Source organism: Marmota flaviventris, chromosome 17 (genome assembly GCF_047511675.1).
Source record: "Marmota flaviventris isolate mMarFla1 chromosome 17, mMarFla1.hap1, whole genome shotgun sequence".
NCBI classification, from domain to species: Eukaryota; Metazoa; Chordata; class Mammalia; order Rodentia; family Sciuridae; genus Marmota; species Marmota flaviventris.
Genome location: NC_092514.1, coordinates 56,248,090 through 56,275,878, shown reverse-complemented (window position 1 = coordinate 56,275,878; position 27,789 = coordinate 56,248,090). Strand labels below are relative to the sequence as shown.

Here is a 27,789-nt window from a genome sequence, read left to right as displayed (position 1 = left end):
TCACTGAGTTGCTTAGGGTCTCACTAAGTTGCGGAGGCTGGCCTTGAACCTGTGTTATTCCTATCTCATTCTCCTGAGTTGCTGGGATTTGTGCACCATTATGCCTGGTGGAGATAACACAATTTAAAAAAAAAAAAAAGTTTTGGGTCAATCTCATTTTTGGGTTCCATTTTTAAAGATTCATCTGCATTTTCTAATCAACAAACTTGAAAGTTTTCTTCTTGTGTGCTTGTACTAGCTCTATTTTTTCCCACCCCTAATCCCTCAACCTAGGGCTAGAGGACTCCAAATGTTTTTATTTGAAGACAAGATGCCTTGATGATCTTGTCATTCTACATTCCACTTTCTATACCCTTATAAATGTTCTCTAAGCATTTTCCAACTGACCTGAGGACAGTAGAGTAGTATCTTGTACATATGATTCATAGGTAGTAGGTTAATCTTTCTTTCTTTCTTTTTTTTTTTTTTTTGGCATAAAGAATTTCCTTATGACAAATTGTTTTTTATTTATTTTTATTAGAACTTTGTGGTTGTACATAGCTGTTTGGTTCATCCCATGACAAATTCTTTAAAGAAAAACACCAAAAGACACATTATCCTAATTTCCTCTAATTCCTATAAAGCTTGTTTTTTTCTAAGCACAAGTGGGAGAGATTAGGATAGGAAACTAATTTATCTTTTTTTTTTTTCAGTTTTGCTGAAATGGCTCATAGTTTAAAGGTTGAGTGCTTCTATTTCTACAGGATTTAGGCATTAGCAGACCAGCTTAGTGGGTTGTGGAGGTAGAGGGTGAGATACAGAGTGGGGCAGGTAGAACTTGGTTATCATGGGTGATCAATTAGGATTTTAGTCCTCTTTGTCCTGGTAGTTCTGAAATGCCTTTGGGTATTAAGGACACAGCACTGTGAGTCTGGGCAGGCACTGGGGAGCAGGGGGCAGACAGAAGTTTCATTAGGAAGCCTTAGTTAGCAGGTGAAGGAGGGAGAGACCAGCGTAAAGGGCACAAAGGTGGGGGAGGGCGTCTGGATCCCACGTGTATTGGGGGCCTGATCGCTGCACTTCCAGGCCACTCAGCCCCACTAGAGCTTCTGTGAGGGTCAGTTCCTCTTCACCAAGGGAGGAGAGCAACTCAGGTTGCAGGGGGAAAATGCCCTCTTTATCCTGCAGAAAATTCTGTTCCATCATGCTCTCCACCTGCAAGAACCAAACAAAATATCATGGAAAGGAAGATCTAGAAGGCTCTCTTCTTCTTCCCGACTTTGTAAAAACCATAAGGTTATATTCTCCTTATCATAACTCCTTATCTTTCACATTACAGCTCCATGGGGGTCTTTTAACAGCCCTATACAATCAGCAGTGCATTTATTTTGGCCCCATTTTACTGAGGAATAAATCGAGATAGACTCAGAGACATTAAAAGATTTGCTTACATCACTTGGAATAAGCAAAGCCAGTTTTCTGTCTCTTCTCCCAAGAACAGGCTGATAAACCCAGAGTATGGCCAGAAATTCGCCCTTCCCCTTGTTGTGAAATAACAAAAAGGAAGAAACATGGAAAGAGAAGTGAGCATGAGCTCTTGGAATAAGGGAGAGGCCTTCCAGACTCTTCTGTCATCAGGCTAAATCTATACCTTTCCATTGGTTCTAGCTACTTCCTCCTGAACTCTGCCTGACACTGTGTGTGTGTGTGTGTGTGTGTGTGTGTGTGTGTATTTCTCACCAGCTTAAGCTGCACTGGTAGGATCTTTTTCTCCATGGACTTTACCAAAAGCTTCTGTTGGGCTTCACTCAGCACTGGAGAAAAAAAAAAGCAGAGAAAGAGATGTATGTTGTTGGTGCAGAGAGGATAGCAGACTCCAAATAGTATACTTCTGGAACTCAGGCACGCATTGATTGATTAATTCATTCCTTCATTCATGGTTGAATGCCTGCACTATGCTAGGCTTCTCTGCCAGGTGTTATGTAAAAATCATACTCCCTTCACTCAAGAAAATTGCAGTCTTATAGAGAAGACAAAGAAACTGTAGTGGAATTACAGTTTGGGGTGTTAAGGGAGCCATGGCTGAGGGGTCTACTTTGGTTCTGGCTTTTGAAGGCAGCCTTCTTATGGGAACAAACACCTCAGCTTATACCTAAAGGACAAGAGAGTTTTTTTTCTTCCTTGTTTCCTCCCCTTCTTCGCCACCTATCACCTGACTCCAACCACCAGAGTTTTCTAAGTGGGGGGATGTTTCATGTAGAGGGAAGGAGAGAATGTAGAGACAAGATTATAGGATGTTACTCTCAGAAATGAAAGCTAACAGATATCAGTATAGAAGTGTGTGAGCTTAGCTATGTGCAGAAGGTTTATATATGTAGTTGAAAAAAGTGGGCTTAATTCCCAAATCTATAAGAAAGACTGTCTTCTCACGTTATCCAAAGAGATCAAGTGAGCCAGATGTGGTGGCTTGGGAAGTTGAGGCAGGAGAATCGGGAGTTCAAAGTCAGACTCAGCAATTTAGCAAAGCCCTAAGCAACTCAGCGAGACCCTGTCTCTACATAAAATATAAAAATGGGCTGGGAATGTGGCTGAGTAGTTAAGCATCCCTGGGTTCAATCTCTGATACCAAAAATAATAATAACAACAAAATATACACATACACAAAAGAGAGATCAAATGAATCCTTAGGAATAGAACTACTTTTTAAAAATGCATATATAGAGCTGGGGATGTGGCTCAAGTGGGAGCGCGCTCGCCTGGCATATGTGCGGCCTGGGTTCGATCCTCAGCACCACATACTAACAAAGATGTTGTGTCTGCCGAAAACTAAAAAATAAATATTAAAATTCTCTCTCTCTCTTAAAAAAAAGAATCTACTCTTTTAAAAAAATGTATATATAAACTACAAAAACTGTAGTATAATGTCCTGGTATTCACTCAGGTGATTCATTTCTATCACTGAAAAAGTGAAGATTTTATTCCCTACTTACCTGTTAGGGCTCCAAGGAAATAGAGGACAGCATCCATAGCCTCCTTTGATAGTACGATATCTTTTGGGAGTGCCTCCAGGGTTACTTTATGTCCCTTGTCTAGAGCCCCTTCAAGCTGTGGGAAAAGGTAGGTGACATTTAAGATTGCCCAAACAAGCCTGGTGTGGTGATTCACGCCTGTAATCCTAGGGCCTTGGGAGGCTGAGGTAGGAGGATGGGAGGTCAAAGCCAGCCTCAGCAGCGAGGCCCTAAGGAACTCATTGAGACATTGTCTAAGTAAATAAAATAAAATAAATAATATATATATATATATATATATATATATATATATATATATATATATATATTAGTTTTAGGTGGACACAATATATTTATTTTTTTTGTGGTGGTGAGGATTGAAACCAGTGCCTCACGCATGCCAGGCGAGTGCACTACCACTTGAGTCACATCCCCAGCCCTAAGTAAAATATTAAAAAGGGATGAGGATGTGGCTCGGTGGCTAAGTGCCCCTGGGTTCAATCTCCGGTACCAAAAAATGACAAAAAAGTTTGAACAGGTGGCACCTGACACATGATAGTCCCTCGATACATGGCACTTCTCTCCCTTTTCCCAGTTTCTCTTTATGTAGTAACAAATCCTGTAAAGGATTAGACTCCTGCGTTCCTTGGTTACTGGATTCTGGACTCTGGAAAGCTTCTGGCTCCTTCCAGCAGAGGCACTTTTGGTCTACTGTCCACCTTCTGTCCATGAAAGGGAGTGTGTATCTCAGGGAAACCTGTATGGTTTGGCCTTTTTCAGGGGACAGAGAGGGCAGTGGTCACCTGGTAGCCTGGGGGCACTTGCCCAGTCTCAGGGAAGTTATTTTCCTGGCCATTGGCCACTTTTTGCCTCTGTCAGGTATCCCCACCAAGAGCAGTGCCCCAAATGCCCACCACCCAAACCCCTCCTTCTGCCACACCTCCCATCCTCCTGCTGGGGACTTACTGCAAGCTCCAGGTCTTGGAGTTCTTTTTTCTTCCCTAGAAGTTTGCTAAGGGAGCTGAGCAGGGAACTTTGCCCCACTCGACTCAGCTTCTCCACTTCTTGGGTCTCTCTCTGAACCTCTTCTTTCAGTGTCCCAAAATCCTCATGTACCTCCCCTATGAGGACAGGAAATATACACACCAGTCCTTCAACTGACAGCCTCTCCTCTCTTTTAGAAAGTGTTCTCCCCTAGGCTCCTCCCCTCGCCCCACTCAGGGCTCCATCCCCTGCTTCCAGCTTGAGATGGCCTTTTTTTCTTTACCAAGGATCAGAGTTATGAAGTTATCCTCCAGCCCCAACAGAAGGGGTGGGGCAAGGCGGTGTCATCTAATCCAACAATTAATCATCCTGGAGACCCCAGGCCTCATCCTGTATCAGTAAGCAAATAACTTCCCATTCTCAGAGATGCCAGCTAAACGTTGAGAGGAAGGTCTAATCTCCCTTCTCAAGATTTAGTAGACAAGGGAGAATGACTTTGGTGACCTCCTAAAGGCCAAGACGGGGATGCTTCAGAGAGCAGTGGCTCTGTATCCAGGGAGAGCATGAACCAGAACTTGGCTTTCTCGGGGCCTGGCATCCAGGGAATACATTGATTCTGCACCAGAAAAGTGGTTCCCTGGAAGTGGCTCCAAACCCTAGAACCTGGCACTCAGCCCTTGCCTGGCCTTCCCTCTACCCTAATGCTTCTCCTGCCACCTTCGTGACAAAATCTTGGAAGAAACAAAATTCCTTACCAACATCAGATGCCTGGATAACTGGAAAACATAAGAAAAACAAACAAAATAGATAAGAATACAGACCTTCAGATTGGCAGCCATCCCCAGGGCATGAAACACTAATCGGAATGCGGTAACAGGTCCAGTCTGGCTCCTGGGAGATCCCAACTATCTTAAAGATACTCTTGCACCATTCCTGGGAATCAGGAATGGGTCAGGAGAAGAGCTATCAGGAATGTGAAAAGGGGCATCCAGATGGAGTTGGCATCACTGTGACTCAGTTTTTGTCTCTGGGTGGCAGAGTAACACATATGTTTGAAATAGGTTATAGCTACCAAGGACTTTGGGGATAAATGTCTGAGATATCAGACCACCTGGGCATCTTGTCCAAAGGTCTCCCCCTTCCACTGCTTTTTCCTAAGCTAGCAGAATTTCTGCCATTTGTCAGGGACAATTGCTAATGAGACCTGCTCTGCCCTCTTCCCTGTCAGTCTCACGCAGGAGGGGAAAAGACTAGTGTTTTTTAAACTAGAGTCAAGAAAGTTGCAGTTGAGTGATAGGATCACTTACGTGCGCATTTCCCCTCTCCTGGCTTTTCTGAAGAGAGAAACAATGCACATCGGTCAGCATAAAACTAATTTCTGCCTTTTTTGTCTAAAGCATCTGTCAAGGTAGCTTCATGGGGGATGATTATACAAACACATGGAGATCCTGTTAGCTCATCCACTCCCACAATTTGGCAACACACACTGACTCCGAGTCCTGTTTCTGCTTCTGATTGTGTCTCTGGTCTCTGTCCTTCTCTCTGTCCCTTGTGGGCACTATTTATATACCTCTGTCTTTCCTAAAGTTGAGGATAGATATTCTGGGATGTGGGAGACAAAAGCAGGGGGCTCCCAGAGGGATTACAGAATCTGCTAGTAGAGGGCAGGGCAGGAGCTGTGGAGAGCCAGTTCACTTACCTTCTGGAGGGAAGGTTTGCATGCTATCATTGCAGATGTGGGGAATATCTGCAAGGAGCAAGAGAAGAAGATCAGGAGATAGCTTACCCTTCTTTCTCCAGCCTCAAGCCCAAGGGCCCCTTTCTCAGGGCTAGATCCTGTCCCTCAAATGGCTCATCTAATTCTCCACTCGACCTCCACTACAGGAAGTTTGAAGTTCTCTCCTAGATAGCACTGTTTCTACTTGGCATCCTAGTATTGGCATTGATCCTCCTTTGGTTTCTTGAGAGTGGAGGCTGATTTTGTTTAGTTTTATGTCCCTTGTCCCAGCCTCCACAATGCCTAGCACCCAGCAGATGCTCAGAACCCAGAAGCCCCTTCCCCCTTCCTCTGGAGCAGGCCCTGTGGCTCAGTCCCCAGCACTGGATGATACAATACACTCCTTCTGCCATTCCCTGACATGGCCACAAGAGGGGACCAGGATGCCTTGGTAATGATGCGAGTAATTGTCATCTTAGGGAAAAATCTTCCAGGACTCCGCTCACCCCATTCATCTTTGCCATTGACCATCAGCTGTCTCACTCGAAAGGCTAGGACGCAGCCCTTGGGGATGGTTACAGCCTCCTTGTGGTTTACAGATCCCTAGAATTAGACAATGAGGATTTGTGAATTTGCAGAAATCCTAAGCATGAGACATTGGGAGTGGTGGTGGGGGCAGGTGGAAAGCCAGGCCTGAGAGCTTTGGGGAGATAGCAAGTTGGGAACCATTCAGTAGTGTCCCAGATCATCTTTCTATCCAGTCTGAACTTGTGGAACGGGCTTTGAAGCCCTCCCACTCATTTCCAGTGCCCATCCAGGATTCTTCCTGGTTCAGATGCATGAAAGGAACTGGGCCAACCTGCTCCATCAAGTACCTGTACACCACCCTGTCCCACCTCCAGGCCCTGATTCCTTCTTTCTCTTCTCCATCTGTCCTTTGCTTACCTCATTCAGAAGTCTTTCATGACTAATCTCTCCTCCTGTCCCCAAATGCCAAATCATCCCTTGAATATTTACACTTACTAGGTATAGGTATGTGAGCCTTGCGTATTTCCATTGAATTTCCCATGACTGTAGTCTCTGGGATTTAACTGATGCATCTTGACTTTGAGCCTGAGAACTTTCTGTGAGCAAGGAGCTCTGTTTTTTAGCTTGGGAGTACTATGAGGGAAAACTCAGGAGCATGTTTCCCCTTCCCAATATTCCCTGTGGCATCTGGAATAGAGATCTGCTCACACTGGGCACCATCAACTGGAGAAGGGGGTTGTGTCTGGCCAACTAGGGTTTGGATCTTGAGGAGGTAGGAGAAGGGGTAAGTCAGTAAGTCTTCTTCAGTATCCTGAGTGGGTACCTGTCCAGCAAAGTTAATGAAACCTCTGGGAATGCAAATGCCTATGTGTGTGTGTGTGTGTGTGTGTGTGTGTTTGAACCAAACCTGTAGCCCCAGTGGGGCAAAGAACGGGAGGGAGAAGCAGCCCTCTGCCTTGCCGGCTCTCTCCAGAGTGACCTCCTGTACCGTCTCCACCACCTCCATCACCACATACAGATTCTCACCACGATCTCGCATCTCCTTCAGGAAAGGGTGATCTGCTGCCAGCTTCCTGTGGCAGAAGAAGGATAAGGGGACCATCCAGAGCTTCTCCCCACCTGGGCCATGCCCTTCTCTTTTCTACGGTCATTTGTAGGAACTGGACATTATGGTGACAGGGAAGGAGTAAGGACTCTGGGATCAGTCTGAGTTGGAAACCCAGATCAACTACAGCTTCTCTGAGGCTTAGTTGCCTCATCTATAAAAGGAGGATAAAGATGGTTCCCTCCAGTGTGGAGGTAAACCAGGTCATCATTTGGCACAGAACCTGGCCCAGAAAGGGCCTCATGGTTGCTTCCTTTCCTCTTCTCCTTCTGCTTGGCCATGATTCTCCTTCCTTGCCTTCCACTTCATCTCTTCTGGGTTCATCTCTTGCCATTAACACCAGTCTCTCCTCTCTTTTTTCTCCTTCTGTTTACTTCCTCATATAAACACGTCCTTGATCCTAAAAACTCACTTCCTTTGATCCAGTTACTCTCTCAAATGACCATCCTATTTCTTTCCTTTACTTTATTGGCAAATATCTCAAAAGACCCAACTGTACCCACTCTCTAATTCCTCACTGCCCTGAATTCTGAATTCTCTATAACTTGGCTTCTATTTCCCCAACTTAGCTGAAATCACAATGACAAAAATCAATGTTCATCAAAATCAATGACACTGCACCTGCTGTCCAAGGCAACTCTGTCTTCTCTTGGTTTCTGAGCACACTATACCATGCTGGTTCTGCCCCTGTCTTTCTGGCTCCTGAATCTTACCCATTCTGTCTGAATCCCCCTTTTCCAGTTTATTTGGCTCCATAAAATGCTATGTTCTCAGAGATCTTGTTCTCACCCCTCTGCTCTTGGAAATCCCTCCAACTTTCCCCCCAGTTTCTACAGTATTATTTTGCTGTTCAACACATATGTGTCTTTACTTGAGGGCCCAAAGCACCTTCTCACTCCTGATCTCTAGGTCCTTGATTCCAACTACCTGTTAAACGTTCTCAGCTGATGCCAAAGCAGAACCACAAATTTAAAATGTCTAAGAGAAACTCACAATCTTTCTCTACAGATCCACTTCTCACCTCTGTCTTCTTATCACCTGTAATGTCACCTTCAATGTCTCATAATGTCACAATCTGGGTCAAAACGCAAGGTCATCTTTGACAAAATCTTTGCCCTCACCCTGCAATCAGCTGCCAAGCCAAGTCCATTCTATTGCCTTTATTATTATTATTATTATTATTATTATTAGTAGTAGTAGTAGTAGTAGTAGTAGTAGTGGAGATTGAATCCAGTGTCACTTAACCACTGAGTCACATCCCAGCCCTTTTTGTAGTTTATTTTGACACAGGGTCTTGCTAAGTTGCTTAGGGCCTCGCTAAGTTGCTGAGGCTGGCCTTGAACTTGTAATCCTCCTGTCTCACCCTCCCAAATTGCTAGGATTACAGGCATACCCCACTGCATCTGGCCATTCTATTGCCCTCTGCATAGAATAGGCTGTCCATCTGTTCCTCTGTCTTCATTCCAGCTGCTCTCGCCCAGCTCTTGTCGTCATTTTACATCTCTGATGGGTAGTAGAACGGTATCTTTCCTGGTTCTCAAACCCCTCTCCCTCTTCCTCTATCCAACAACTTCCTCCATCTTGTCATGGGACACATCAGAGCCTACAAGTCCACCTCCTTTCTTTGGCCCTGATCCTCCATGAGCTGAGTCCACCCTGCATCTTCTTCTTATTTCACGGGTGCCTCTTTTGCACCTGCCAGATGGACTGTTCTTATTGGTTTTGAGAGGTCTCACCTGTGTGTCTTCTCCCAGCCCTGGTGAATAATTTCTTTTCATCTTTCAAGCCCTAGATCATGGGCCACCACCTCTGTGGGGTCTTACCTTCTTTCCCTGATGAGAAGTTCCTATGGCCTTCCACAAGGTTCATTCCCCTGGCACTGACCACTTCTTGTCTTGGATTTTAGTAATTGCCGATATGTTAGTTTTCACCTTCCTAGGTCACAGAGTTCTTGGACAAAGATGCTCGAGGGGTACCCAAGCCCAAAACAGGATGCTTTTCATTCAACCAGAGTGGTGCAAATGTTTACTGAGTAACTTCTGAACACTCCAGCCCTTCCAGCTGGACTCCCCAGTCCTTACCTCTTCTTTTTAACCACTACTTAACTACTTGAAAGTCAGTTCCCCCATCAAGCCAAACATACATGGAGCCTAGCATCAATGTGGCATCTGCCACACCCCATGTGCTGTTGGGACAGCATCCCCGAGGGTGTGCTTGGTGTGTGTATGGGGCCAGGCAGAAAGCTTCACTTATGGGAGCAGACCACTGGGCTCATGCTTCAGGGGGGAGCAGTTTAAGATCAGGCCCCTCCCCATTTTAAGGCATTTAATAGTTCTAGAGTTGGAAGGAACCTTAGGAATGATCATCTAACTCCATCATTCAGAAAACTGAAGTTTTGAGAGAAATGACTTTTCCAAGGTCTCATGAACGTGGATGCATTCATCCCCAGGTGTGTGTGACACTGGGGGTAGTGAAGGACAGAAAGGAGTGCTTAGGAAATGGCCTGAATACACTCCCCGTGGTGACCACATTGGCGTAGGTCAGTGTGAGGGTCTCACCTTTTCACTCAGGGCCCAATGCACCGTTTCCATGCCCTGCCTCACCCCACCCCACCCTGCTAGCCCCTGTGCCCTTTCCATTCTCACCTCTCCTCGTGCAAGGACTCCAGGGCCTTGGGAGCCACACTGAGTGTCTGGACCTCCAGCGTGCTGTTCCTGGAGAGCCCGGCAGTCCCCCTCACCTTCACCGTCTTTGGTACATCCACCTCTCCCTCCACTCGGGCGTCCAGCATATTCTTAAAGCCAAAGTTCCCAGAGTCTGTTGGATCTGCAGGAAGGAGAAGATAGAAGGGTCTGGGGTGAGAGGCATTCTCTGTCATCTGTTCAGCTCCTAATGAGATTGTCGAGGAGATGACTCCTAACCATAGCAGGTCAGAGAGGAGCTTCCCAGTCCTCCTCGTGGGGCAGGTGCCTGACTCCTACCCGGCAGCACCCCTCAGAATCCAGTCCCACGGCTGAGGCTCACCTGAGGGTGAGTTGCCTGGCTCAAGCACATCCAGAAGGGTGTAGTCGGTGCGGACATAGCGCGCCCCCCAGAACAGTGTGCTCTTCCTCTTCCTCAACACCAGGCAGAAGGGGTGAAAGCGCTTGAAATCAATGAGGCTGTCCAGGGGTGTTAAGTCCCCTCGAGGGTTTAGCTGTCTGGCCAAGGCCCGGGTGACATTTTCAAACATGGTCATTGTCCCTGTGAGGAGAGAGATGAGACTGTCCAGATGGCTGCCAAGGACCTGGTAAGGTCCCTGCCGTGGGGAGCCACCCTGCTCTGGGGCAGGGGGAGCTCTTAAAGATGCCTGAATTCTCAAATGTTAGACCTGGAAAGAACCCGAGAAGTTTTCACGTTATGGTGAGGAGACTCAGGTTCCAGAGCTTACATGGCGGGCTAGGGAAGCCACAACCAAAGGGCTCTTTTCTCAGTCTACATTCTTTTTTTTTTTTCACAGTCACAGAGCCTGGATGGAGCATTTCATTAGCTGTAGAAGTGAAGCTTTCTCTCACACCTGGGAGCAGCCATTGCCAGGGAAGCAGCCACCACTGGGGTCAAGGTGCGGGAAGGCAGAGCTGGGCACTGCACTAGCTGCCCTTTGTTGATGGGGGTTCACTTCCCATCATGGTGGCTGCCCCACTGCTCCAGGCATGTTGATGTTCTTTGCCTTTGTTCTCTCTGCTTTTCATACCCTCTTCCCAGTCTAAAGCATTCCTATTCATTTTTTAAAGACTCAATTTAGGTCACTCCCTGGTGACACCTCCCCTCACTCCTTCAGGCATCTGGTGACTTCACAGCCAAGTGCTGTGTACATCTCCTGAAACACCTGCCACTTTATGTTGTTATGATCTCTTCACCTGACTCACCTACTCTACTGCGACTTCCCCGACAGCTGGCAATGGGTCTTAGTCACCTCTGTAGCATCAGTACCAAGGCAGTGCCTGGCACAGAGTTGGAGCTTGGCAAATGAGTGCGGAAAAGAAAAAAGAATGAATGAATGAATGAATGCAGCCCTGGGAGACACATGCTGGGGTAAGAGGGCCTCAGAGAATGTGGGGCCTACGAGAGCCCGAGCTTCACCATCTTAGATCTCTGTCTTTGATGTTCAAGTCCAGGTGCTCTGCTGGGCAGCTGGAGGCACACCCAGATTATCCCTGTGGGTGGAAGAGAACCTACCAGCTGGCCTGGAAGTGCCTTGCTTTCTTGTGGTACCTCACAGAGTCAGGGAAGTGGAGGCACAGTCACAGATGTGTGAGGCCATTCTTCATGCTTCAATGTGCTTTGTCACCCCTTACTCCTGGGAGGACCATGATGGGCTAGGACAACCTCTTGGGGATAACTGGGGGCACATGGGACTCCTCACCAGAGAGGCGCTCACTGGGCCACCTCCCCTTCCGTCCCCAAGATCTATCAGGATACCTACCCGACTGCCCTTCTGGTCCCACTCAGCTCCCTAGATCACCAAACTGTCCCCTGCCTCCTCTCCCGTCATCAAATTCTTACCAGGGAATGATGCTCTGGGTCCTTCAGGAAACCTGGTGTGGAGTGAGGGCCCAGGGCTTGCTCTGCCTGTAGGTTGAGAGGATGACTGTCCTTTGCCAGGAGAGGCTGCTTTATGCCTCTGTGGAGACAGGGATATAGGCTTCAAGGGACCCCGCCTGCCTCAGTGACCCCACCCCCTCCCGCTCCACTTCCGGGAGAACAGCATCAACCTGTTCCAGGTGCGCCTTGCCCCAGGCCCCCAGGCTCTGGCATCCAAAGGGCTGAGGGGGTGGATAGGGTGCTGCCAGGAAGGTGTTAGCGTAGGTGGGGGCAACCGGGCCAAGAGCTAGGTGGCAGGTGAAGGTTAGTTTGTGGCCATCTTTGGGAGGTACAGAGAGGCAGAGGGAGTGGGGGTGTGTGTGCACACACACGTGTGTGCGTATGTGTGTATGAATGAGGAGGGACGGCATCTTTGTTTTGATGTGAACGTGGTCTATCAGGAAGCATCTGGGATTCATGGTAGGCCTTACAGGTGCGATAAGGGGATAAGATTCCAGAAGAGATTCCAGGAGAGAACAGAGCAGCTGAGAAGTTGTTCTTCACCGACCTGTGTGTCAGCCTCCCCATCCCTGCCTCAGTGCATTTGTTTTAGCCCCATATACATATCTCTGCTACCGCTAGATACATAAGTCTAGGCAGAGAGGGAGCTAGGCCAGGAGGTTTTCTGGGGTAAAGTGTTCTGTGTCTCAGCTGCTCGTGGAACACTGAATGCACACATGTCTGTCAACAGAGGCAGAGGCATAGTAGCAATATTACTGGAAAAGCCCAAGATGCCTGTTGAGGGGGGTCAGGAGTCTCACTGTAGGTCACTCAGGTCCTGCTTCTGTCTTCTGTCTGGGCCTGGAAGGAATTTTAAAGGAGACCTGACACCCATGCCTAGCTCTGTAGATGACAAGTTAAGGGATTTACACGCAAGGCCTGTAGCATGGGGCTCCGTGGTCTCGTATGTGTGCACATGGGTCCTGAACACCCATGAGCTGTTGCGTTCACCGTGAGGCATTCCTCAGCAGTGCTCATGGAAAAAGTAATACGAACATGAAGGACGTGAAGAGTACGGTTGATCTTTTCTGGAGGTTTCCTTGAGGAGCTGGTGGTGAATGGGAAGATGAGACCACCCAGACTCAGTAAAACTCCCTAAACATTTCATTACTCTACTTTTGTCTTCAAGGTCTCATTCAGTGTGACAGATGCTCCCATATGGCTCCTCCCTATGTTTTAAAACAAAACAAAACAAAATGAAAACCACCTTGCCTTTGCCTCTCTGGTCCCCACTCCTTACCACACTGCTTGCTTCCCTTCTCATCCACCCCTGCCCTCTTTGTGTATCTATCATACACTTCCTCCTTCAACACCTCTAACCGTTGCATAGGCCATCCAATGTCCCTCCTCCTTAGAAGAGGCAAAGTTGGGGAGGTGAGTGTGTGGGAAGGTTGTCATTAGTCTTTTGGTCCCTGTCACAAGTGTGCATGTATGTAGAAATGTGTTGTATGTTGTCCTGAGTGTGCTCTGTCATGAACACATAGATGAAACATATTTGTATCTTGCCATGATGTCAGAATTTATTGAATAATAATAAATTCATAGGCTAAACCACTTTAATCAGCGGCAGTTTACTGAATACTTGTGGATCATCTGGTAGTCCTAAATCAGGCAGATTTTTAAATTTTAATCTCTTTTTTTTAAATTTTAATCTTAATGTTTAATATCTATAACACTCTCAAGTCACAAATTCTACTTTATACGTGTGAGTGTGTGTGTTACTGAAAGGTTAAAAAATGGTTAAGGCAGCCACAGGGGTTTAGAAGGCTGAACTCAGAGTAAAGACAGACTATCTGAATGTAATGTCCCTGTAGATGGTCAGCCAAAGAAATTATTCAGGGCTCAGAGTTGTTAAAACACAGAAACTCATTTTAGGCCAAGGTTCAGAGGGACAGCAGTTTCACAGTGTCACCTTGGAATGTCAGTTTGAGACGTCAGAATGGAGTGGGACTTGTGTGGTCATCTGGGCCAGGAGAAACTGAATGCTGCTAAAACCCAAGGACAGAGACTTGGAGGTTTGTCACTGTGATGATTTTCCTGGAGAAAGCTGGTGATGAGTGACCAGAGGATGAGGTTAAGGTGCCACTGTGTCCACTCTTGGGGTGGTTCTCCTTTTATGGGTCTCGGATGAGATGGTTGTTTCTTTTGGTTGTCTGGTATCTCCGATATGAGCATGATACACCCATGCATCCACATGCTTTTGATTAATTTGATAGTTCACAGGTGGTCATTCTTATTAGCATGACTAATTTATTTATCTATTTATGCCTTATGGTTGTGTCAGGCAGATGGTGGTTATTTACTTGTATAAACAAGATATAGAAACCTTACACCTCAGCACTTAAACTCAAAATGGAGTAGCTTATGGTGAACTACTTCTTTACAAAATGGAGTTACAAAGTTTTAGGAACAGCCTGAAAACTGCTGTTCTATATATCATGGATTAACTCAGAGCAGAGCATAGCCTGCTCTCCACATATGTTATATTCTTTCCATCTGTCTCTCTATTAACCTGGTTCTTTCTGGATTTCTGTCTCTTTGAATCACTGCATCGATAAGACACTTGCAATCCAGCATAAAGCCCTGGGGCTGTGCAGTCTTCTGTCCCGTAATCAGCCCTAGGGAAGGAAGCTCCATTCTCTGCCTTTTTGCCAACCCACTTTTGCCTCTGCCAGACTTTTGCGATTTACTTCCTAACCTCTATCTCCTTCCAGGGGCTGAAGGTCAAGATCTAGCTCATTTTCTAAAGATTTGGAGAACACTGGTTTAGGAAAGTCATATGTGTTTCTGCTCTGAGGACTCAAAAAATCCACCTAGCTGACTTTTTCTCCTCTGGCCCACAAGTCTTGCTCCTTTCATATCTCTTGCCTTCCTTTGTCCACTCTGATCTCTCCAACCTGTCCTCATTCTCCTTGTCCCACCTCCATCCCCACTCCACCCCATTGCACCATTCCACGAAACTGCCTGGTGATGTTCTAAGCATAGGGTTTACAAGATTCAAGGAAGAGAGAAGATATAAAGGCTTGTGAGGTCAGTCAAAAGTCCCTGGGATGTTCCTTTCTCCCTTCCTTCTCTCTCTCTCTCTCTCCCCCTCCCTCCCTCCACTAGTGATTAAACCCAGGGCCTCATGCAGACTAAGCAACTGCTCTACCACTGATCTGTACTCCCAGTGCTTAGAGTTTAAATTGCACTGTAAGAGATTTAAGTTTGATAAATCTCGGGCAACGTCATAGGTTCAATCCCCAGTATTAAAAAAATTAAATTAAAAAAGTGACGAATCTGTAAGAACTCTTTAGGTCAATTAAAAGTGACTAATGCTGAAACTGGCCCATGCAGGGTGGGGAGTTGTGCAAGGTGCTGAGGCAGGTGGCCGCTTTGCTTTGCTCTTCATCTCCCTCTGGTGGCCAATCAAGGTAAGTGATAGGAGGAGGACCAAGTTTATAATTTGTGTGGGGTTGCTCAAAATTTGTGCGGGACTCTTGAAAGAGAATAATTGCCTTAATTTAGGCAGGAAGCCCCAGCCACCTGCTCTTTGGAAATATTTAAAAAAAATTTTTTTAGTTGTAGATGGACACAGTACCTTTATTTTTATTTGGTGTTGAGGATCAAACCCGGTGCCTCACACGTGCAAGGCGCGTGCTCTACCACTGAGCCACGACCCCAGCCCCTCTTTGGAAATCTTAATGTCTGTCTGACCCAGAATGTGCTCTGCAGACACACATTGGGACAGGGCCTTATTTCCTTACTCATTTTTTCTTTTTATTGTGGTTGATTTTTCCTTATGGAAAGGGCCAAAAAGGGAAAGAGAGAAGGATAGATGGTGATAGATAGGTGGAAGCCACTGACTGACACAGGTAAGAATGGGAATAAGCTGCAATTCTGTGGATTATGGGCTGAGGAGAATCAGGAACATACTTGTAGGATAGGGGAACCCCTTGTATAAAATGGGATGCCTGGAGAGTTTACATCAGTGACCCCTCCTACATATATATTTCCTGATCTTCTTTGAGAAAAATGAGGTGGAAAATCTGGATATGAAGATGGGTTAGAATGGGGATGTGACCGTCTGGTGGAGGGGTAGGAAGAATGCTCACAGGGTGTTGTGTTTTATATCTCATATGGGAGGCTGGAACTTTTGGTGTGCAGATCACAGATTGTGAGCTATATTTCCACAAATGTTCCAATCTGAACAAAGCAAAACTCCCACACTGTTTTCTTTGTTCTTCTTTTTGCAGCACTGGGGATCAAGCATGGGCTTTGTGCAAGCATGCTATCACTGAGCTGCAAACCCAGCCCCTCACATTCTTTCCTTATCCCCTAAAAATGTTGAGGTTTCTTCCTGAATTACTAAATCAGCTTTGGAGCTCAAGACACCCCCAAACTCCTAGTTGAGTAGATATTAATGTTCAGCTTGATATGCACCAAATTCAGTGTCAAACTTCAAAGTGTCAGCCCTGTCTCCAGCCCCCCACTGCCAATTCCCTTGCCCATTCGGCTCATTCAGCCAAGGATCACAATGCCAGTGGCAGCCTGAACCCAGATAAGTTTCCTCTGTCAACTGATCATCCAGCACCCCAACTCATCCTGAGCCCCTGCTGATGGATGTGGCAGGAGTAGGAGTCTGAGCTCTCGTCTATCTTGTAGCCCTCTTGATGGATGTCATCTCCTGAACCTTGCTAAAAAGAGACTGGGTCCTAGATGGAACCTTCATATCTAAGGCAAGTTTGGAGTCAAAGCTGCTTTTTTTTTTTTTTTACCAGCTCCTCCAGGCCTGTCCCAAGCCTCATTTATTCTATATTTCTTAGCCAGAGTTGGGGATCTTTTTTTTTTTAAGAGAGAGAGAGAGAATTTTTTAATATTTACTTTTTTTTAGTTTTCGGCAGACATATCTTTATTTGTATGTGGTGCTGAGGATTGAACCCAGTGCTGCACATGCCAGGCGAGCGCGCTACCGCTTGAGCCACATCCCCAGCCCCCAGAGTTGGGATCTTTAGTGGAAAAAATATCTGGAGAGCTAGGAATTGTTGGCCAGGACCTAAAATATGGAAAGGATGGCATACAGAGCACAGAACAGTGACAGGCTTTTGACTCCCAGGTGTAGAGGAGTCTGTCCCCTTGTATGACAAGGCCACAAAGTTCCATCAGGGCCTAGTCACCAACTCCTCCCTCCAGAAGCCCCTGAGCAGCTTACAGAGAAGACAGAAGGGAACTGTCTCCCTTTGGAAGAAATATTGGTCCAGGATGGGCTTCATCTTCACCATAGAGAAAAACATCACAAGATAACTTTGCATTGGGAGAGCTACCAACTTCAGAGAAAGTCTGCAATGACATTTTAAATTTCAGCCTCTATCCCCATGCTTGCCACTCCTCCCCTCCCCTTGTCTCCAACCTGTTCATGCTAGAGTTGAGCAGAAATGGGCAAGGCTTAAGAACTGGGATACCTACGTTCTGTAGAGAGCTCTACTAGGAGCCTGAAGTGTGACCCTCATGAAAGTCCCTCATGCTCTTAGGGCCTGAGAGTGCTCAATTATGAGTGAGGGAATGGAGCTGGATGAGATCAAATTCAATTTTGTCCTAGTTGCCACCCCCAGGTTCACCCTGCAACCCAGATGTCACACCAGCTGGTCTATTGGAGAATGGTCTCTCTCTCCACAGACATGGCCAGCAACTGTTGGTGTGAGGGACCAGGTGCATGCCATCTCCCTCCAGGAGGCAGGGGATAGTAAGGTGGTTTGGGGAGCTCGGCCTTATGAGAATGTATGTAAGTGACAGTAGGCAGCTGATTCACCCTTTCCCCTCCAGCACAGGATGATAGGAGATTCCTGGAAAGATATCTTGTAAAAAAGAGGGGGTGAGGAGGAGGGGAGACAGGTGGTTTCACCTTTCCCCTGGAGAAGAGGACAATAGGGTTTGCACCCTGTCACTTGGTACCAGGGCCGGCTTCATAGGCTTGCAACTTAAGCAGTGGCACAGGTTCATGCTTGCTTTAATGCTCTGCTGCTGCCATCTTGAATATTTTTTGGGGGGTTCGGGCACTGGGAATTGAACTTGGGACATTTTACCATTGAGCTACATTCCCACACTTTATTTTTATTTTTATTTTTTATTTTTTAAAGTCTCGCTAAGTTGCTTAGGGCCTCACCAAGTTGCTAAGGCTGGCCTTGAACTTGTGATCCTCCTGCTTCAGCCTCCAGAGTTACTTGGATTAAAGGCCTGTGTCACTGGGCCCAGCTTGAATAATAATTTTTTTAATATTTATTTTTTAGTTGTAGTTGGATACAATACCTTTATTTTATTTATTTATTTTGATGTGGTGCTTAGGATCGAACCCAGGGCCTCACACTTGCTAGGCAAGTGCTCTACCACTGAGCCACAACCCCATCCCATTGTATAATAATTCTCAATTATTGTTTAATAATGGGCTCTGCATTTTCATTTTGTACTGGGACCCGTACATTATGTGATAGGTTCGTGCTTGGTACCATCCTATCTAATGGTAAGCCAGTACATCAGAGACTGCCTTCACTGGACTTTCACCAGGCAATGCCCCAGCAGGTGAACGATGTTCCCTGTCAGCATGGAGTTGAGTTTGCTACAAGTCTCTTGCAGCCGTTTAAGACTGTTTCTGCTTCCCTCTCCCAGAACCACTGTCTCGTTAACATCCAGGGCCTGATCACCTGGCAGAGAGATGGGGTGTGATGAGTTATGTCAGATAGTCCCCCAGTTAGATACAGGGAGCTTCCTGAGAAAGGGAAGTGGGCATTCTTTCAGGCTAAGGGCCCAGTATTTCCCTCAGGATAAAGAAGGCTTCTCTCTGGCTGGGGCTGGGGCTCAGTTGTAGAGTGCTTGCCTAGCATGTGCGAGGCACTGGGTTCGATTCTTAGCACTACATATAAATAAAATAAAGGTCCATCAACAATTAAAAATATTAAAAAAAAAAAAAAAGAAAGAAAAAGAAAGGCTTCTCTGGAGGATGCATGTACTGAGATAATCCAGGTGAGCAAGGCCGGCCACGCCTCATTCAGTCCACCACTGCCCCCCGCCCCGCCGGTAGCCCCGCCCCTGGACGATCAGCCCCACCCCCAGCTATGGTAAGCCCCGCCTTGCACCCCTGGTAGCCCTGCTGTCACCACCCTGCTCCACCTCCCGACAGTTTCACCACGCAGGCCTGGCAGCGGGCGTACAGTTCGGCCCAGGCGACGCAGCGCCGACCGGAGGCTCTTAAGCCCCGCCCCTAGCTTCTTAAGCCACGCCTCCCGCCTCCTTAGTCCTGCCGCCACCACCTACTCCCGCCCCCCCCACCCCCAGCCTGGAGCTCGCGTTGTCTTGCTGGCACTGTCGAGCCCCACCTCCAGTCGTTTTATGCCCCGCCTAGTGCTCCTCTAGTCCTGCCTTCCCCGCTCAGCCCCGCCCCTCAGAAGTCTTAAGCCCCGCCTCCTGTCTTCGAGCTCTTCAATCACCACCTAGCTCCGCCCCCGGCTACTGTCAACACCCAGGCTCTGCTATCTGCAGGCCGTCTACTCTACTCTACCCAGCCCCTTTGCTCACTGCGCTTGCCAGCTCCTGCAGCCGGTTGCCGGGCGCAGCAGTGAGCCATTCCCGACACTGGCGGTCGGCGCCGGGGTCTATCTTTTCCGCACAATAGCTAATCCTTGACTTCAGCCTGCAGCGCTTGAAAGACTGAGCATCGGATACATGATAGTAGTGACTCGGACTCTTATCCGTCTTCCACCCGCCTCAATATGTCTTCACCCAGCAAGTCCCTCGCTCCCAGCACGGGGCTTGACGTCCTGTTTCCTTTCTCAGACACCCCTGGCCAGAGCAGGGTCTGGCGTGGGGTGCAGAGCTCAACTCCTTACAAGGTTTTCGGATGGGCATTGAGGATTCTGTAGAGGGAGAGGGACACACCCTGTCACCTGGAGTAACTGCCATGGATAGATTGACAGAAGCACAAGCTCTGAGAGTCGCGGTAAAGAAGCATACTCCTGCACCTCAGTGCAGCCTGGGTGGGTTTAGCTTCAACTTTCCTAGAGCAGGGTGGTGGAGGCTGAGGGAAGGGTATGGGGCAGACAGGATGTATCAAAAAGAGCCCAAGAAACCTGTGACTAGTATTCTGGTCATCACCACTCCCTGCCAGTCTGAGAAAGGTCTTGAGAAAGGGCTCTGATCTTCAGATCCTGATTCGACAGGTGTCTTAGGCTTAGGAAGGGGATCTTTGTGTTCTTCTAACATCCTAAGTCTTGGTCTATTCTTCCCCAGCCCCATCAGATTATGACATGGGGGAGGGGAGAGGTATGCCTGGGAGGGTCAGAAATGGGACACTGGCAATCACTGACACTTTCTTGCCCTTCCAGGCCACTCCACCCCAGATGGGGTCTCCTGGGACAGGGGAGAAGAGAACGGAAGCTGCACACCTTAGGCAGCCACAGAGAAGGGGCTATGGAGTAGGGGGTGAGAGGGGCCCAGGAGGGGGAGGGAGAGTCTGGTTTGGGAGACAGAACCCAAAATGAAATGGAAGGCCACAAGCTTCCTTATTCTAGTACCTTGTTCTCTCCAGGGATTGCAGCTAGTGAGGAAAGGCCAAGGGGGCTCCCAAGATAGATTGATGATGGTGAAACAGCCCAGGAGGAAGACAGCAGCCAACCAAAAAACAGGAAGAGGAAGGTAAAGATGGAAGAAAGAACCCTGGGGGAGCAGGGAAGAACTCTGCTGGCAGCAGAGCTGCAAGCAGTGAGTGCCAACCGGGAGTCTGCAAACGCAGAATGGTCCAGCATGACTCACAGACTCCTCAAGCAGCAGCTTGTGACCTCGGCTAAGGAGCTGGACTTTTCCAAGTATAGTTTCCTAAACCCTCTGAAATGAGGGTTACAAAGCAACTTAACCTTCCTCACAGGGTGCATGTGAAATGATAGATGGAAAAGCCCTTAGAAAAGAAAAGTGCCACTATGGAGGAATGCAGGGGAGGATGGGGGGTGTGAGGGAAGGAGTGGGGAAAACGCACAGGTGGCGTGGGCAGAGAAGCACCTTGGAGATCCCAACCTGAGTCCCCCGTAGCAGCAGGGACAGTTCAGGGACTCCCCTTCCAGCCTTGTCCCTTTCTCCAACCTGGCCTCCTTCAAGCATTCCCACAGCCTCTTGAGCTTCCTGTGGTAGGCAGCAAAAGGCTGGACTAAGAGATCTGGAGTGGATAGGACCTCTTCCCATCTCAGCTGCACCCCAGGCCACACCCTTCTCTCCCTACATCTTCCTCATCACATTGCCTTCGAGAAGGCATGAGTGTGCTCCAGAGGATCAGGGGCTTTGGGGGTTCTAGTCTTGATTCTTTCTGACATCCTGCGCATCCTTGGCTGCAGACCCTCATCCCAGGGAGCTGGCTTACTCTCACCCATCTCCCTTCATAGCTAATGAGGCTTTATAAGCACTTATTCAGCCTTGAATCTGGGGTTTCTTGGTTTCCTGAAGTTCAGGATTGATTTCACTCTCCCTCAGACAGGGGTGGGTAGGTGGGTGGGGGGAAGGTCTCTGAAGGTGGGTTGGGCTGCAAGCTTTGGCAGCATAGGGCATAAAGAAGCTGGCAGTGGAAGGCTGGGAGGGCCTTCTCCTCTCCTCCCAGCCCTGTCCACTGCCCACTGGCTCCAGGATGCTACTTGTCCATGCTTGTTCCGAGCTGCCTCATTCTTGCCTCACAGCAGGGCTTGGGCAGCTGGCTGAGCTCTCTTGGTAGCTGGTGGCTTTGTTCTGGGATTCAGTATACCTCCCTTTGGGAGAGGTTGGTCTTGACGGAGCACACTCTCTTCCCTTCTACCAGGCAGAAGGGTCAGAAGTGAACAACATCAATGAGGCCATTCAGGCTCACCGGGGCCCAATGTTCTCTCAGATTCCTGTCAGAGATGAGGATGGGGGTAAAGCCAGTGATGCCACTCCTTCTTGCCTGCCCAAGCCAGAGGCCAGGAGTTAAGGGAGGGGCCCTGGGGTTTAGTGACTGTTGTTCCAGGCAAGCGCCTCTCTACCCCGTGGTAGTCTGAGCTGAAGTTATAGCTTCTGGCATCTTCTTCTTTCCAAGTTTTGACTCATGGTTCCCAAATGGCTGGGTGAAGGGTTCTCTCCTGGGGAGGGGAGCCAACTCTGTCACAACCTCCCCCTAGCCCTCCATCTCTGTTCCCCTTATACTCCCTCTGCCATTCCTGCTGCCCTAGCTCTCAAGAAGGAAAGGAGTTGGAACTGGAGGGGAGCCAGGGGGGAACTGGTGGAACATTTATCCAGGGCTCTGGATGCCCTGGCTCTAAGATCCCTCCTGAGCTGGGCTACAGTCAAAGCCCCCTTCCCTGAATCCTTTCCTACCCTGACAGTAGGGGTTAGGTGTCAGGGTAGGGGGAGTCCAAGCTGGCTCTCTGCAGACTTAAAGATGCAGTCTCAGTGCTCAGAATGAAAGAGAGTCAAATGTGGCTCCAGGAATGGGCACCATTAACAGAGACCCGGGGTATGGCTGTTTCCTACCTCCCTACCAATGCAACCTTTATTTTCTAGAACCCAGGGAGCCAAGCCCCAACCTGATTGGATGAGCAGAGTGAGACATTCTTTGAGAGTGGCAGGGAAGGGACTGATGCTGCTTTTACTAGGGATGGGGCCAGGATTCCAGGGCCCAGGCCAAGGCGTAGCCAGGATGGATAGTTAGAACTGGAGCCTGAAAATTCCCTTACCTCATAATGGAAAGAACTCGTCATCCCTGAGCATCTCTGGACACAGGGAGGCCCAGGTTGGCTAAGAAAAGATGATGGGGGTGGATCCCAGGTTTTTCTGGGATGAATCAAGCTGGGGCTTCCTAAATGAAGTCAGGAGTTGAGACTTGGAGTGGCTGTGATGGGGAGGGTCTTGGTGATCTAGAGGGGAGGGATAGAAAGATAGGGGAGGGTTAGCACAGTGGCATATGCCTGTAATCCCAGTTACTTGGGAGACTGAGGAAAGAAGATCGATTTTTTTTATTAGAGCTTTATGGTTATACATAGTAGTAGGGTTCATCCCAACAAACTCATACATACATGGAACAAAATATATTTTATTAAGGAGGATTCACTGTTTTTGTTCTTTCTTTCTCAGCTTCTAAACCTTTGATTCTCTTTCTCCACTTCTTTCAGAAAAAAAAAGAAAAAGAAACATTAATAACTAGTTCCTTTAACCTTTTTTCTCTCTCTGGCTATGGCCCATCTGTACCCTACCTCCCATAATTCTTCACACTTTCATTTCCATCATATTTTTCAAAATCTAATGTTTCTCATTTCCTAATTTCCCTTTTGTTTTGGTTCACTCCCATTTGGATTGTGACTCCACCATTCTGGTGAATTTCCACTGGCTAAGATCACTAACGGTTTCCTAAGTTTTCTCTGACTTCACTTCTTAGTTCTTTTTTTTTTCTTTTTCAAAAATCAAATATATTTATTTTTTACAGACAATAAATAATTAGATAATGAAAGAAAAAAGTGCTACTTGCAATAGTTTAAAATGAATACAAAATAAATTTAGAGGAATTAAACAAAAGGGGTGAAGGATTTGTAGAGGATGGAAATTTTGAGGCCAGCCTGGGCAACTTAGCAAAACCCTGTCTGGAAATAAAATTGAAAAAGGCTGGGAATGTAGCTCATTCTGGGTTTAATCCCATGAACCAAAAATAAACAAACAAAACACAGATAGGGAAGGGCAAGAAAGGAGACAGAGAAGGCAGGATGGGGCGGTGGGATCAGGGGAGGTAATGGATTTCTCTCTGCCACTCTTTGAGTGACTACCCTCTGCCCCAGTGTCTGGGGAACCCTATTCAGTGATTCCTATCTTTACTTCCTATTTGGGCTTGCATGAGCTTCCCAAAATAGCTTTCTTCCAAGGAGTCCCCATGGGTGGATAATCCTGAATGGAGGATTATCCAACTGCAGACAGTGTGTTGACCCTCTTGGGTTTCTTAAGAGGTCTATGTGGTATTAGTGATATATCATATGCTCCCTCCTTTTCCCAACTTGGTTTCCCCCCTGACCCCTGTATCCTACCAAGAAGTTCTTTTATTAACTTTGCACACACCTGGTTTATCTCTGCATTCTGCTCACCCTCTGAGAGAAAAGACAGATTGCCAAGAAGGTAACAGTTCCCCTGACCCCTTCTTGGTCCTAGGGAGGCTGGTTGGGCCAGCAAGTTGGAGACTGCTCATTGATAACTAGTGTCTGGGCACTGCCCTCTCTCCCTCCTCCCTGCTGGTCCTCCCTGGAGGCTCCCTCTCATCCTCCACTCTTCCAGTTCCATCATCCTTCATTCATATGCCTTGGCTTCCCTAACAGTTGAACTCTGGTATCAGGAGCTGGGAGGCAGGAGGGGAGAGAGGAAGTTGGCATTCAGCCCAATCAGAGCACCCCCATCACAGGGGAGGTAAAGGGGGTGGAGAAAAGCTCAACACCCCTCCAATTCTTATTCCTTACTGCTAGTTCACACATTAAAAAAAAAAAAAAAAGAACAATATGGAGCCAGGCACAGTGGCGTGTGTTGTAATTATAGCTGTTCAGGAGGCTGAGGCAGGAGGATTGCAAATTAGAGACCAACCTGGGCAACTTAGTGAGACCCTGTCTCAAAATAAAAAAAAATAAATAAAGGGATGGGGATGTAGCTTAGTGGTAGAGTGCTCCTGGGTTCAATCCCCAGTTCCACAAAAATAAATAAGTATATAAACAGACAAACAAATCAAATACAATAAGAAAGAGATTGGGGCATTCATAAAATGGACTTTATTGCCCAGTGATGTTCTGGGATCTCCTCTTTGCCCCCAGCTCTGCAGTCACCCACCCCCGCCTAGAGGAGACCACCTTTCCCCCAAGGGAAAGGGCTCAGGGAACACATCAGTGTATAAATATAGAGGAAAGAGCAGAAAGATGGGAGTCTTTGGGAAAGGAAGTAGGGGACCCTGAGCCAAGGGATCCCCAATAGAGGGCACAGGGAAAGGAGACCAGGAACAAGAGAGGCAAGAAGAAAGAGGGAGTTTTTCAGTAGAGCAGAGGGAGCAGAGAGGAGGAGCCCACAGGAGCCTCAATCAGGTGGTATGTACCCTGTCTTTCTGTCCTCACCTCCAGTTTGGTCCACGGTCCACTCACTCCTCTTTGAACCCTCTCTCCCAGCCCCAGGTAGGGGTTGCTGCTGCCTGGATACTCCAGTTGTTTCGCATCTTCCTTGCCTTTGTACGTGAACTTGCACCAAGGCCCATCCCTCTTTTTTGCCCCAACTCCTCCTCATTCCCTAAGTATCAGTTCACACATCTCTATAGTGACACCTCTGAGGTGACCCAGAGCCAGGCCCAGGCTCCCACTTTCATGGTGGCTGTCTGCACCTATCCTTGAGTTAGCATAGACCACCTGGGGTTATGCTCTGTTCTGTCAGCCCCAATCCCAACCATAGACCTGGGAGCTTTGCATTCTAGGAGTCTAGCACAATGCAGGCACAGATGAGGCATGTAAAAATCCAGGTACCAAGTATACTATTGGTACGGGGAAAGAGAGAGAGAGAGAGAGAGAGAGAGAGAGAGAGAGAGAGAGAGAGATATCAGGTATTTAGGGGAGACAGGAAAGAGGGTGGGGTGAGGGTGGAACAGAAAGGAAGAGGGAGAGCATAGGACTGAGATTGTGGGTGCTTCTGCTTATCAGACCACCGTGCTGAGTGTGGAGGAGTCCTCAGAGCGTACTTGCAGCACAGGGACTCTTTTGAGAGGGCGCCGGGTCTCATCCTGGTTCTGCCACACATAGTGGACCAGATAAGCCACCACCAGTGTCAGCCAGCCCCCCATGGTGACCAGCAGGGCCACGTCAGTGCTCCTCTGAGCCCCTCCCCACCCTGTCCCACACAGCTCTTCTTCCCCAGCCAGCAGCAGAAACTCCTGCCCTACAAGGTCTGGTCGGGCTCCTGGGCCGCACACGATGCCTGTCCCGGTGCCTGAGGCCAGTCTCACCTGCCTGAGCACTTCCTGGAGGGCACAGTCACAGCGCCATGGGTTGGCAGACAGGTTCACTTGGATCTGCAGCCCCACAAAGGCCTCCACAGGCACCGAGGCCAACTGGTTGGCAGAGAGGTCGAGGTGGCGTAGAGTGCCTGCCAGACCCTGGAAAGCAGCCCCTGAGAGGTGGGCAAGGGCATTATGGGACAGATCCAGCTCTTCCAGGATGGACAGGTGCTGGAAGGCACCAGCTGGCAGTGATGCCAGCTGGTTGGCATCCAGGAAGAGCTTGCGGGTGTCATTGGGGATGCCCGAGGGCACAGCACTCAAGCCTGCCTGGCTGCAGCGGAATGTCCTCTCACCAGCTTCCTGTGCCACGTAGCAGCCCTGGGGAGGTGACCGGAGGCTGGGCACAGGACCCCCTGTGCCTATCACCAGTAGGAGGGGCAGGAGGCGAACAGCTGGTGGGAGCATGGCCACAGATTGGCATAGTCCTGGAGTGGAGTAGGATCTGGGGAAGAGAAGATCACATGAAGGAAGAGCAAAGAAAATTCCATTCCCACTGCCAGCTCTTTCTTCCTGATGTCCCTCTGTGGAGTGTCTTTGGATTGGGGCCATTTGGAAGCTCTCTCAGCCTGGGTGACTTTCTTACTTCCTCCTTGGGTTCTCTCTTGATCTAGGACATCTCAATAGGGCTCTTTGGATAGAGACTTAGGATTTGTTGATTCTGGAAGGGTTAATCTATGAGGTCTCTTGGTCCAAGGCCCTGTTGGTATGAGTCTGGGGGTTTCTAAGTTTCTTCTTCTGCCTGGGTATTGATTTCCTTGTTGGAATAACGACTTTTCTCCTACCTACCTGGGCGACAGCTAGGTGAGCCCGGCAGGCGTCAGAAGATCTGGTTGGCATTCATGTGAAGGAGGCAAGGAGGATAGGTTAATGATAGGACTTCAGAGCATGCAGCTAGACTTGATTTGACTAGGTAAGCTAAGCTCCATGACTACTCTGTTGCCCATCAAACCCTTTTCCAGAAGCATCCACCCCTCTACTCAGCTCTGTTTGTCCTCCCTCCGCCTCTCCCTCCTCCTCCCTGCCTCTCACCCCTGTTGATGGCAGAGTCCTTCCCTGTGCTGTCCTCTTCCCTGCTGCTGGGCTTGGAGACCCGCTCCCTCCTTCAGAAGACCTGTTTGCTCATAGCAGCTGGAAGCTGGGGCCTGGGGCCCAAGTGTATTGGGTTTCCTTGCATGTGACTCTGGGCCACAGGTGTCGGATACCTGAGCCATGACCTGGCCAGGTGATGCCAAGGGAGAGCAGATCCTGGACCTTGATGAACTCAGCTGTGGGAGACCAGGTCCCAAGTCCACTCCCTGCCTTGGGTTCCCCCCTCCGAAGTCCTTATCATTGCCATCTCCCATTAATTCTCTCCCAGGCAGTGCTAAGGTTACCTCCCAGAACCTTGACTTGAGCCTGGCCAGACAGAAGGACTGCTTGCTTGGCAGTCTCGGAGGTCAGAAGTGGGAGGGCCCCATCTCACATCCATTGCCTCCAGCAACCTGTATCCTCCAACTCCATTCCTGTCACTGCTCTTCTCTACTCTCCACACCTTGTGGACATTCTTCCACAGTCTTTCATGGTAAGCAAACCTCCCTATACCTCTTCAGAGGACCTAAACTGGCTTCTCACATTGCTAACCCTCTTGCCTGCCAGGGGGCGCTGTGATTAAATTTTCTTTTGTTCTTGGGGTGGGTTGATGGTCTGGTCCCTCTAGGAATTGGAAGGATGTTTTTTTTTTTGGGGGGGGGGCGGTACTGGGGATTGAATCCAGGGCTTCCCTAAGTTGTCCAGCCTGGCCTCCAACTTGAAATGCTCCCGCCTCAGCCTCCAGAGTATC

The 27,789-nt window shown here is 48.3% G+C and overlaps 2 protein-coding genes across 2 annotated transcripts; both read right to left on the bottom strand.

Moving 5' to 3' along the window:
* Window positions 1-951: 951 nt before the first annotated feature.
* Window positions 952-10,559, bottom strand: Gsdma (gasdermin A). The gene is made up of 11 exons (XM_027923152.2): window positions 10,346-10,559; window positions 9,967-10,147; window positions 7,124-7,289; window positions 6,195-6,291; window positions 5,671-5,718; window positions 5,279-5,305; window positions 4,727-4,747; window positions 3,954-4,108; window positions 2,970-3,084; window positions 1,720-1,793; window positions 952-1,194 (listed from the first exon to the last, which is right to left on the bottom strand). The coding sequence occupies exons 1-11, from the start codon at window positions 10,557-10,559 to the stop codon at window positions 952-954; spliced, it is 1,341 nt and encodes a 446-aa protein (XP_027778953.1).
* A 15,046-nt stretch (window positions 10,560-25,605) lies between these two features.
* On the bottom strand, window positions 25,606-26,797 carry Lrrc3c (leucine rich repeat containing 3C). Its single transcript, XM_071603918.1, has 2 exons — window positions 26,757-26,797; window positions 25,606-26,412 (listed from the first exon to the last, which is right to left on the bottom strand). The coding sequence occupies exon 2, from the start codon at window positions 26,373-26,375 to the stop codon at window positions 25,611-25,613; it is 765 nt and encodes a 254-aa protein (XP_071460019.1). The 5' UTR covers window positions 26,376-26,412; window positions 26,757-26,797; the 3' UTR covers window positions 25,606-25,610.
* Between the last annotated feature and the right edge of the window lie 992 nt (window positions 26,798-27,789).